This window comes from Triturus cristatus, chromosome 11 (assembly GCF_964204655.1).
Source record: "Triturus cristatus chromosome 11, aTriCri1.1, whole genome shotgun sequence".
NCBI classification, from domain to species: Eukaryota; Metazoa; Chordata; class Amphibia; order Caudata; family Salamandridae; genus Triturus; species Triturus cristatus.
Genome location: NC_140594.1, coordinates 363,642,237 through 363,655,212, shown reverse-complemented (window position 1 = coordinate 363,655,212; position 12,976 = coordinate 363,642,237). Strand labels below are relative to the sequence as shown.

The window sequence follows — 12,976 nt, the reverse complement described above, 5'->3', positions numbered from 1 at the left end:
GTGAAGTGAGGGGACGGGGCCTGAGGTGACGTGTGCAAACACGCCCTGTGGCGCGTTTTAAGTTGGGGAAATAATTCCCTTTCAATCCTGAGGGACCCTGGGGGCCAACTAGCCCACCAAGTGCTTCCAGTAAGCGCCACTGCTCTGTGTTGCAGAGAGGTGGTGCAGGCCGTGCCCCTTTTTACACCTCTCTGCAATGGCGCTTATTGGACGTACCTAGTGGGCTATTTTGCCCCAGGGATCCTCAGGATTCAAGGGGACGTAATCTCCCAACTTAAAAAACAGCCACAGGGCGTGTTTACACAGTGGGGAAGGGAGGGGATGGGGCCTGAGGTGACGTGTGCAAACACGCCCTGTGGCGCGTTTTAAGAGGTATGTTTAATCCCCTGCCCTATTATATACTAGGGGCTTACAGAGGAGGTCATGCTGATCACAGGGGGACCCCTAGTGTATGTAGGTGTTTTCACTTTATTCTGAGTGTCTTTTAACATAGCACTGGCTCTAGGACTGGTTAGTCAGACTCAGTTACCACTAGTATCCGTCTGAAAAAGTTGAGGGTCCAGGATTTTGCAACAAGGCTTCTTTCTGCTCTTCTGTTTGTTCTTTCTGCACGTTATCCTTCTTCCTGCACTTTTCTTCATCTTTGAGGACTTCTGTTGCTTCTTTCTGCATTTCTTTTTTTCTTTCTGGTGTTGTTTCTTCTTTCTTCACATGTCCTATCTCTGCAGGCATAGTTAGAAATTAGCATTTAAAAAAACCTTTGAAATTCACAGAAAGAACCATAGGTTTCAGGCACGTTATAGTTAGGAATTAGCATTTAAAAAACCTTAGAAATTCACTGAAAAAAACATAGGTTTCAGGGGCGTTATAGTTAGCTGGACTTTTCACTCATACAAAACCATTGAAATTCCCCCGTTATAGTTAGTTCAGCTAACTATAACTTGCGCGCCCGCAATGCACTGCTGATGACGTCACATATTACATCACTCATGACATGGTCAGTGACATCACTCATGACATTACTGATGACATCTCAAATGACATCACTGATGACATCATCCTTGTGATAGAGTGGCAGACCTCCTCTCCCCCTAATATAACCTTTGATACACACATTCAAAAATAGAAACTCAAATTTTCAATACAATGGACATACCAATACCAGTTACAACAACCTATTCAGTAATTCTAAGATCCACATATACATCCACTCATTCACCAACAGTCCTATACAGTCACTCATACATGTACTCACTCATCATCAGTGGCGTAGCTAGAGCTTGTGGCGCCCGGGGCTATCCTTCAGATTGCCGCCCCCCTGGGGGGGGTGCTGGAGAAAAAGGATGGCGAGCACCTGAAAGAGGTCAGAGACACACGTAGTATCGACGCTAATAGTTACCTCGATCATGCAAGTTACATGCACATACATGACACGGTCCAGGGCTAGACAGCCCCTGTCCCCAAAATATTGCCGCCTGGGGCGGACGGCCCCCACCTAGCTACGCCGCTGAAGGAAAAGCAGAAGGAAACCCAAAACTTACATCAGTTCTACCTACTCTGCTTGTGACATCTCACTCATAAAATCACAGCTTGTGCAGGACCCTTGTCCCCTGTCCCCCTGTCCCCTATCTACCCCGTCCGTGACCTCAGCAATGTCTGCAGACCGGTCCACCAAACTGGGTTTGACCACGATTCCCCTGGCAGGACCTTCAGGATACTACAGGTGAGTCCAATGCACCTGATCACTAGACTAACTTGAGTTCTGTAGTTGGGGCAGTACCAGCCCTGCAGTGAAAGCCTTCTCACTCCACCCAAGCCCCCCATGAGAGCTCAGTAGACGCCATCCCACATGCCCCTCCCAGGAGAGAGCAGTGGAGCCATCCACTGCCCCAGCCGCAGAAGAACTACATACCCTGACCCCACCCATCCCAGGAGAGAGCAGTGTAACCATTCTACTCCTCCCTCCCGCCAAACAGAGAGCATTCAACACCAACTCAGGGTTGCCTACGGTCACTACAGTATAGTAATGTGAGTTTTTAAAGACTGTCAGTGCTCCGAAAGAATTTCAATAAGCTGGAGTGTCAGGCCAGGGAATGCAGTAGAATGTGTAAAATTCCGTTTTTACCAGGCCAGAAGGGGGATCTGACCCGTGGCCCAGCGTAGAGACAGCCTTGACCCTGCACCTGTCACTACAGACAGCCCCATGCCCGCAAAAAAGATGTAAAAATCTATAGAAATATTTTCCTATTTTTGTGGGGGGAAAAGGGTATACTAGGAGGAGACAACCCACGGAATCTGCAGAAGGAACCGTGGCAATGTATACTAATAACAGTTTAGTTTCCCAATGTAATATTAAAATGAATTGCACCCAAGGTGCCTCGTTTCAATATTCCTGAAAGTTTAGAAAGGAAAGTAATTGAATGTGAGTCCTGATATCATGGTATGTGCCAGTCCTCACAAACATCTCTTGTTAGCACATGAGTAATGCCAAGGTCTCTGCACTTTCATATCGCCCGCGCTCTTTTTGTGTGTGTTACTAAGAACACGCAGGTGTTGCTTGCCACATTCACTCTTCAGCTGTAAATGTCCACTTCAGCACAGACTTACTTTGCTGAGCTGACGCTGTAATCAAAAACAAGCACTGGCAAAGCCAAAAGGTCTTGCTTCTGAGAGCTATTGATTTGGCAATGCTTTGTAGCCATGCTGTACAGCATTGCAGATGCTTTGCAGTGTGGCTAAAACTAATTTTAAATGGCACTAATACACAGCCAGGGCTAATGCACTTTTACCCGATACTTCCCCTTAAACTATCCCAACCATCAGATATCCCAATCTTCCCTCACACTGTCCCCTTCTACCTTCAATCTAGCACTTCTATACTCAAATGATCCCTCCCTTTCAACCTAACCTCCTTCACCCAAACTGCACCAAAACAACCTCTCCAAAAACAAAACTACCCCATCTTCTCGCTACCCCATACTTTTAGACTACCTCTCCACTCAAACTACTTTCTATTGTCAAAGAACTCTGCCTACAGTCAGAGTATCTCCACTTACTACCTTCTAGAACAATGTCACCCCTTCAAACAAACTACACCTACCTTCATGCGTACTCCACCTTCAAACTACCCCTCCAATGCTGAAACTACCTCCAGTTGTAAAGTATTCCCTTCCAACTTCCTCCCCAGCACCGAAGCTACCCTATATTTTGTCACATCCCTCCTGACCTCTAAATACTTCCAACTTTCAAACTGTCCCCACTTCCTACTACTCCTATACTCAGTCTCCCAGTATCAACTTACCCTGCGCACTCAGCATGACCCATTTTACCTGAGCAAATCTTCGATGTCACAAAGTCAGCCTCAATACCCCATGCCCCTTCCCTTTCACTATACCAAGGATTTCTAGAACTGGGCTTATTTACTGATATTGAAATTCTCCCTCTCTCCTCTTACATTTTATTATTCCATAAATTATAATATATATGTAACAACATAATGTTGAGTAATCTAATTCTAGTCGCGTAGCACAAAACCCCTTAGAATTCTTGTAAAGTGGGTGTAATGGGGTAGGAACCACACCAACAGGCCTAGAACTCCAAACAAAGCCATATCAACCTAACTAAAGCCATACAAACTAGCGTAGCCCAGTACAAACAACAGACAATGGGAAATGCCAAAATATTTCAAAGCATATTAGGTGTGATATTTGCTAAAATTACACACAGTGCCTAATTTACCCTTAGCAGTCTGTCTGCACAAAAGAATTACATTCGAGGGTTTACTCAAAACACAAAACTCATACAAAGTATTGTTTCTCTGCCTTTGCATAAATTAAAAATCATATTTGTCACAAATAACAGAGTTATTTGCATGTGTGTGGCTGATGCCATCATTGTGGCACAATGCGCAGTAAATACAATGCAATGCTAATTTTGGTTGTGCAAGAGAGACTATTGCATATAGTTGCATAGTGTGAATCTTGGTAAATCTGCTCACAAGTGTACTGAATTTAGAACGTGCTAGATCAGTAAATGCACACAAACATAATGACCCCTTCAACACCCAAACTACTCCATACTCCTACTACCTCTGCCTTTTATTAACCCATCCTATATTTAAACTATCCAACCTTTAAATTACTCCTTCTACCCTCACATTATATCACCAAAACTCACACACTACACCAGGCCCGGCTCCAGGAACTTTTATTTGGGTGGGCCAAGGGTGCATTCGGGTGGGCCACTACAGGCCCAATTTGTCGCTTATATGTCTAGCCAGGCCTGCTTCCAACCCTCCTTTAGCTCTTCTTAGTCTACCAAGGCCCAGTAAAACACACTCTTTTCCAAATCTCTTTATAAATGTTATTACTCTCAAAAAGTGTTTTTTTTCTCCATGATATGTCCCTTTGATGGGAAGAGGAGATTTCTAAGGTGGGAGTATCAGGCAAGTGACACTACTCAGGCTCCCTCCGTGTGACCTTCAGGAAGAATCCCTCTTCATTACTACCTCCACCTGACCCCAGACTCTGCAGCGTGCTCCCTTACAGGCTTGCTTATCCACTTTTCTACCACCCCTCTTCAGTGCATCTTATCTCACAGCTGACCTTGGGCCCCAGCCCCATATGAGCCACCATCCAGTTGCATTTTCATTATTCCTGGTAAAAAAACATTAGTAAAATCACCTTCAAACTTGAAGCATTGAATATAGCAGTAAATGTAATTAGCATGCACTTTACAGTTTTCCTAATCACCCGACTGTTAATTAAATATACGAAAACAGAAAGGCCATGACAGGGTTGGATTTAGTGCTGGTGCAAAAGTCTTTTTTGGGGCCCTAACAATGACCTCTTTCTCCGTGGATACCTTTACTACCACCCTCCAACAGTGTCCTTCATCTCTCCGCAGCCCCTCCCCCTCATGACCTCCTCCTCAGACTCCATCACTGCCACCCTCCACCAGTGCCCCTCATCGCTGCGTAGCCCCCGTACCCCATGACCTCCTCCTCGCTTACCTCACTGCCACCCTACACTAGTGCCGCTCATCTCTCTGTAGTTCCCCCCCCCCCCCCCACCCCATGACCTCCTTCTTGGCTTCCCTCACTGCCACCCTCTACTAGTACCCCTCATCTCTCGGTAGTTGCCCCACCCCATGACCAGCTCCTCGTATTCCCTCACTGCCACCCTTAACCAGTGCCCCTCATCTCTGTTGCCCCTCTCTCATATGCATTCCATTTGTTGTATAGCGCTACTCATATCAGTGTAAGGTGTCACAGTACTTTACATAACAGCACACATTATACAGAGAGAATGAATCAGTCTACGGGGAATGTCACATAGGCCAATGAGGATTACAAGTGTAGGAGTCACATGTCATCCATGCTGGTGGGCAATATATTTTACTAGGCTTTGGTCTGGAGAAGCACAAACTCAGGATTTAAAGAGTACTCCAGTGGTTGGGGGTTGGCTTTACTGATAAAAATGTATGACTTCCCAAACAAACTCTTTTTAGCGACATCAGAATAATGAAAGACTGGAGAAGTTCTAACTATATCACAACACAAAAAAAGGTGAAGTTTGTATGCAGCTCTTTGATGACAGTTCTGAGTTCACTGTCCTATTTTAGGATTGTAACTTCTGAACGGCAAGTAACACAAGGATCTCTGTGACAAAGGCAGTAACCCACCGAGCTACCCACATAAAATACAGTTTATCTGCATTTAAAAACTAACAGACAAATGATTGCTCTCTAGCAAGATCATAAATCACCAGTTATCTGAACATTTTTTTATTATTGTTGTACATCGGTTGCAGATTCATTGCCATTGCCCAGGCCCACCCCCTAGAACCGGGCTTGCACTACACTCCAGTTTGAAAAACTGCCCATTCAGACGCAGACGCACACTGTGCTCTCCTACCTTTAAAGTAAAAGTACATATTGGTAAACGGGTCCCATCCAGGGGTGTCAGGCACCATAGCCGATTCATCCACGTCATCGGGGAATGGTGGTGGGGTGCAGGAATCCATCCCAACCCCTGCACGCGCTCTCCCTGGCTGCACCAGCGTTGTGGCCTGCTCGACGTCGTGGTGCACGCGCTGGAGGCGGAGCTCGTTTCACCGCGCGCCCAAATAGCCTAATCTGGCAACGTGGTGCGTGTTCTGCATGCGACAATTTGTTGCTTTTCCTTTTTTGCAAGCACGTGAGCAGTGCTTGTATGTGAAACGGCGGCCGCGCGGCACAGGCCCGTTGCGGCGGCCTTTATAATTTATTTGGGTACACTGACTGTCAGTGTCTCCAAATAAATTATAAAGGCCGCCACAACGGGCCAGTGCCGCGCGGCCGCTGCCGCCCGCAAAACAGTGCCGCCTGGGGCGGTCCGCCCCCACCGCCCCCCCCCCTAGCTACGCGCCTGCTCATCATATGTACTCATACACCTATACATCCTGTTACACAACGCCACTCATCCATAGAGTTACTCACACACATAGTCACTCATGCTAATTAAGAATCAAACATCCATTTACTTGCATATACAGTTATACACACACCACCACACTTACTTCTACAGAAACTTACACATACTTAGTCTTTTAAACAATCACTTATAGAAACACATACTTATTCATACAGGAACTCTTTCAATCTCTCACTCTCACATATACTCACTTATATACACCAAAAGTCACATGTACTAGTTTAAAACATATGTAGTTACTCATAAAGACACTATTGAGACAGTCATTCACTCACTAACACACCCATGCACACACTCATCCACCCATACAGTCCTGCACACATGCTGTGTTCAACACATACAAACAGTGAGTCACTCATTCATGCACCTATGCACTACGTAATACCCCCCACCGAACCATACAGACACTCAGACACTCATACTGATACTCAAAAAACCAACTAATGACCTATATAGACACTCATGTAGCTACTCACCAACCCACGCAGCCACTTATACACAAAGTGAGAGACTGATACAGATATTTACATATTTAAACATTACTCACTAAGCCATGTATTCACTAAGATACACTTAATCAGTCAGTTATACAATCAATTTTTCAAAAACAAATCATCCATTTAGACACTTATATACCCATTTATTCTTCCATCGACCTTGAGATATACATATATAAAACATATGTAATTTTCAGAAAAACACACATTCACTGGATGATGTCATCAGTGATGTCATTTGAGATGTCATCAGTGATGTCATGAGTGATGTCACTGACCATGTCATGAGTGATGTAATATGTGACGTCATCAGCAGTGCATTGCGGGCGCGCGAGTTATAGTTAGCTAAACTAACTATAACGGGGGAATTTCAATGGTTTTGTACGAGTGAAAAGTCCAGCTAACTAGAATGCCCCTGAAACCTATGGTTTTTTCAGTGAATTTCTAAGGTTTTTTAAATGCCAATTCCTAACTATAACGTGCCTGAAACCTATGGTTTTTTCAGTGAATATATATATATATATATATATATATATATATATATGCGCGCTCAGTCCCAGTCACATCACAAACTTAGGAAAGCACTCACGGGACACTTCTGCAGTTCTTAGGTCATTTATTGCATAGCGAGCATGGAAAACATGACGCGTTTCGGCTATGCCTTAGTCTGATGCTGTAACAACATCAGACTAAGGCATAGCCGAAACGCGTCATGTTTTCCATGCTCGCTATGCAATAAATGACCTAAGAACTGCAGAAGTGTCCCGTGAGTGCTTTCCTAAGTTTGTGATGTGACTGGGACTGAGCGCGCATTTATTAACGCGAATGCACCTTCGCGTTTTGAAGCACCCGTCTTTTGAGTGCGCTGGTTTGGAGGTGCAGTGGGAGCGATGATATATATATATATATATATATATATATATATATATATATACCCTAAAATTAACACCCTAAGATTAGCCTTACCTCCCTTTGCCACTAATCCCTAAATTTACTCTTACTTTCTTTTACCACTACCCACCCCTAAACCCTAAAATTATCCTAACCTTCATTTACCACTACCTGCCTGCATTAAACTTTTTTTTTTTTTAAACAGCATAATATTTATATTATATGGAAACAATACTTATCTACATGGTAAAGGCATGTGTGGTAAATGTACAACCACGTACCTGTGTTGTACTTAACTGGGTTGGAAAGGCTTTGTGTGGTAAGGTATCCGTTATAAAGGCTGTGTCCCCCTGTGATCCAAGCCCAGGGTGATTTTACAGTCCCATTCTGAGTTTGCTAGGTGATACTTGTTAATAACTTGTGTACGGGATTTTCCTGCACCTGTAAACTTGTGCATTTTCCCCATAACCAATCTCTTTTCCACACACGAATTCCTCCATTTCATAAAGCGATGAATTTATGTGTGGGAAAAGCATAGTAGGTAGTAATTTCATGAACTCCGATTAGTTAAATGGGGCGGAAACACTGAGGCTGATCTCAGGTTGCAATGAGAGCTTAAGCGTTATGTTAGCGGCAGAAGCGTGTGACTAACTAGGGAATATTCAAATAGAAAAAAGATCACCATACCAGATGTTACAAAAATTCGTATTAGTGTGAGATTCCCCAATATGTTTTACTACTACTGACTCCCTCTTCTTTGCCCTTGCTCACTGTACTGCCAAGCTGTACTGCTTCTGACCTACTGAACCTCACTTTTATGCTTTTCAATAGTAGGTGAGAATTCTCAAATAGTTTGCCCAGAGCTGAAATGTTTACGTTCTTCTAACAATTTGAAGGTCTGATGTGTTCTGTCTCACGGGTCCTGTCTGCATCATCTTCATAGTATTGGTTTCAGCCACATGATCTCCATTGGTGTCCATGTGTGTTAAGTCTATACATGTGTCTATTGTGATGGCGCAAATTAGAAGTTATACCAATCAATGGGCTTAAGGAACCTGTGTCAGCCATTTCTGTTAATCCACACAACTAGGATTTTTATTTTTACTTTAAAATGTTGTTCAGCATTCAAGTAGGCAAAGTGATATTATTTTCTTCAAAAACAGAAACTGTCTTACCCGTCGCAATTTAGCCACAGAGTCTTCGAGTGTGGCCCTCTCAGCTGCCAGCTCTTCAACGGAGGTACCAAATCTTCTCAGAAATGCTCCAGGGGAGTGCTGAAATGAAGAATAACCAAAGATTGATCAGAAGATAGTTCACTGTGCAAAGCGGGGCAATAAGTGATTTAAATGTACTTGGTTACTGCCCTTAGTGCCAAAGGGAAAGGAGAAAGCAGGCTAATTTACTTTTTTTGTTTTTAAATATCTTTTTATTGGTGTTTTTATGCGTCAATTATAAACATCTGTGCCTTATTATTTATCGATAATACGCAATCTACATTTTGTCATACTCATTGCAATATAAGTTATGATACATTTGGTTATTTCTCAGCTGTTATGTGGATGCATTCGTTACTGTATTTTCTACTGGTATCTTACATATAGTACATGCAAAGGATGCTATATCGCACTATCTAATCTTACATCACATCCTGTCTTGAAGGCTTCAGGAGTACACTCTGCATGTACATAGAGTCCGTAACATTGGTCATTCGGATCCAATTTCAGTTTGTCAAATCGCGTACACCATAAATCTAATCCTACATAACAATAGAGGGGGGTGGGGAGAAGAAGAAAAGAAAAAACAGGAAGGGGGGAGCTTCAGCGAAGTGCTGTGTTCTATGGCGAATGGGGGTGTCTGGGGTGTCTCTTATTTCCCTGTGTTTGGTAGGTTGTGCGGCCTATATCTGAAGTGGTGTGGCTAGTGGGGGGTGTGCCCGATGTGTCTGGGTAGTTTCCTACAACCTGAGGCCTAGTAACTCGGTGACTGATCAGTGTTCCAGTTGTTTCGCCGTTCTTCTACATCTCTTCATCGTCAGTCATTTCAGTGCTCGCTTGTGGCTCATAATTGCTACTCTGTTCTGGGTGTTCCTACAAGGTTAGTATTTCTGTCCACGGGTCTGCTATTCAACGGAGCCTGGTCCCCCTAGCTTCTTCTCTTATCAGTGCGTGTTCTTCAGCTCTAGCCCATTGTGTCACATCTGCTTTCCATGTCTTGGCCATTGGCCCTATCGCTGATTTCCAGACTATGGCAATTCTCCTCTTAGCCAATCCCAGCGCTAAGACCAGGAATCTCTAGGAGCTCGGTCTTGGGTATAACGCCAAGATGCATGCCTCCAGTGTAGGAGGGGGGATTCGTCCCAGCGTGAGGTCTAGAGCCTCTAGGATTTCTGACCAGTATGACTGCAGTTCCGAGCAGTACCATACCATGTGCACAAACCCCGCATCAATGTGTCCGCATCTAGGACAGGCTCGGGGGTCTCCACCATATGTAACCTGCAACCTGTGAGGTGTCATATAGGTCATGTGTACATAGTTATACTGAGTATAATTGAGTCTGGTGTTTCTAGAAATTTTCTTTGGTGAGGCTAGTATTTTTAGCCATTCCAGGTCTGTCAGTTCCCATTTTAGAGCTTTTTCCCACGCATTCCTTAGTGCAGTTAATGGGCCTCTTCTCATGTCTGCGAGGGATCTGTAAAGCCAGGTCACTAAATGTTTTGTGACCCCATGGACACCAGTAGTTGTAGTGTACTATGTGTCGCAGGTTCCATCCCTCCTCCGTTCCATAGGTCTTGGCATGCACGTATCAGTGCTTCATATCTGAGAAATTGACCAGGAGGTAGTTGGTAGGAGTCCATTAAATCCCTCATTGGGATTAACGTTCCCCACTGGTAGCAGTCACCCACTGTGAGTATTCCCACGTCGGTCCAGGCTGTTAGTTGTCTTTGGGTGAAGTATGTGAGAAGGTCTCTGTGTGGAAGTCCTGCTAGAGGCAATGATGGAGCATACAGGGTTACTTCCTTGGTTTTGGTTAGGCACCTACGCCAACATTTTAAAGCTGTGGCCAGTAGCATTCCTGGCTTGGGGATCATAATTTAGGTGTTTAGTAGCCTAGCCAATAGAAGGTCTATTTGCACCATCTTTCCTTATTGTTGCATTTCGTCCTGATTGGCTCTATCTAACAACTGCATATGCCACAGGAGTTGAGATGCTAGAAAGTATAACTCGAAGTTAGGAACCCCGAGACCCCCTTCTTCCGTCGGGCGTCTAAGTGTCACCAGGGATACTCTGTGTCTGCTCCCATCCCATATTAGATCCCGGAGTAGGATGTCTAATTACTTAAACCAAGAGGCAGGTGTATATATATTGGCTGTTGGCAAAGTAGTAGAGAAGCCTTGGTAGCATCACCATCTTGGAGATCACTCTTCGGGCCTAGATGGGCAGTTTCAGCGACCTCCAAGAGGGTACACATATTTTAAGGGAGCGCAGGCTCCTCCCAGATTACTGTCTTGTAAGTCTTCTGCCGCGTGGAATACCTGAACTCTAAGATATCTCAAGGATATTAGGGACCAATTCAGGTCAAGTGGGAGTCCTGTAGGTAACTCTAAGATATCTCAAGGATATTAGGTACCAATTCAGGTCAAGTGGGAGTCCTGTAGGTTTTTCCAGTCCCAGGCAAAGTAGTAATATATGCGTTTTGAATTTGTTCACCCGCAGGCCTGAAACTGATTCATAATGTTTTAGCTGTGTCACAGCTTGGGGGATACCTGTCAGTCCATCTCTAAAATAAAGGAGGATGTCATTGATGTACAATTAAATAATATGTTCTCGACCTTTTACTTCCAGGTCCCATCCCCTACCCACTTGTCTAAGCTGTGCAGCTTGGAGTTCGATTGTTAGGGCAAACAGTAGCGGGGAAAGTGGACATCCCTGCCTAGTGCCTCTATGCACTCCGTAATGTGGTGAAAGCATGGTTCCTGTTCTGTCACCGGCGGGGTCCTATACAATAGTCTGGCTCATTTAATCCAGTCTTCTCCCAGACCCATCCGTTTCATGACCACGAACAGAAAGTCCCAGCTTAGGAGTGCCCATGCCCCTTTTCCTGCCTGTTTGAGTTTTGGATTCCTCCTGTGGTGTGCGTCAGCAGAGCTGCTTCATGTGCTGCTGTGAAAAGTTTGATACGGATTCCTCCAGCTTTTCAAACCTGCCCTCCTGTCTGATTTGGATAAGCACTCGTCTTAATGCTGCTTTATTTTTGCCCTGAGCACAAGAGCGCGCTGTTTACAGCCTTTTTTCCTTCTTTTAACCCCTTCAGCGCGGCGTGGATTTCCGCGCTGTGCTGAAGGTTCTGTGCGCGGGCGGGGCCATGACGGAACCGCTCCGTCATGCGCATCGAAAGGGTTAATTTTCTCCGCCTCAGAAGGCGTTTCATTTTTGTTTGTTGAGGTTTCAGGCGCAAACCGCGCCATTAATCACAAGTCCTTTTTGTTTATCCTGTCACGCTATTGAGCACTGTGACTCTCCTGAGTAGCGCCGAGATATGCTGAGAATGATCTCAGTCCTGTATATTTTTTATTTAACGTGTGGTGGAAGCGTTTGTCACTTGAGCCTGCCAGTGTTCTAATGCTTACAGATAACAGCACGAAACAAGTCGCTGTTTACAATTTGACCTTTTTGTTGGATTCCCAATTTCTTTCTGACTCCTGCCTCAGGTAATGACTGTGTATCGGGAGGCCTATTTTTCTGAGGACGGTCACATTTATTATAGCTGGAGCCAAGTTTGTCAGCTTGATTTATTTGGACTCTCTCACTTTGGGTGCACGAAAGGAAACATTGCTTACTTTTCGCTTCCCATTTACTTTGGAGAGACCTATTCAAGTTTAATACTGGCAATGTGCATGGAGCCGCTTCGTGCTTGGAGGAGGTGACAAGGACTGCAAATCCCAGGGGGCCTGCTGCTGAGCTTGCCACACACTATTTTACCCCTCGCCGCTCCCGCTTTGCCCGGGCCAAGGGAGGGCCCGTTTGAGCCCGTTAGAGACCGAACGAGGCCGGGCAAGGCCTACTCGCTGAGACTGCACACCCCACAAGGTTAGTTCTTGCCAGCATACTGGTGTTAA

General features: G+C 44.8%; 1 protein-coding gene across 1 annotated transcript in view; it reads right to left on the bottom strand.

Annotated features, from left to right (window-relative positions):
• Window positions 1-12,976, bottom strand: part of LOC146784184 (uncharacterized) — a 739,190-nt gene that overhangs the window by 395,611 nt on the left and 330,603 nt on the right. The window contains exon 11 of the mRNA XM_085632912.1: window positions 9,036-9,134. Within this exon, the coding sequence (XP_085489038.1) occupies window positions 9,036-9,134 (99 nt within the window). The remainder of the gene's footprint in view (window positions 1-9,035; window positions 9,135-12,976) is intronic.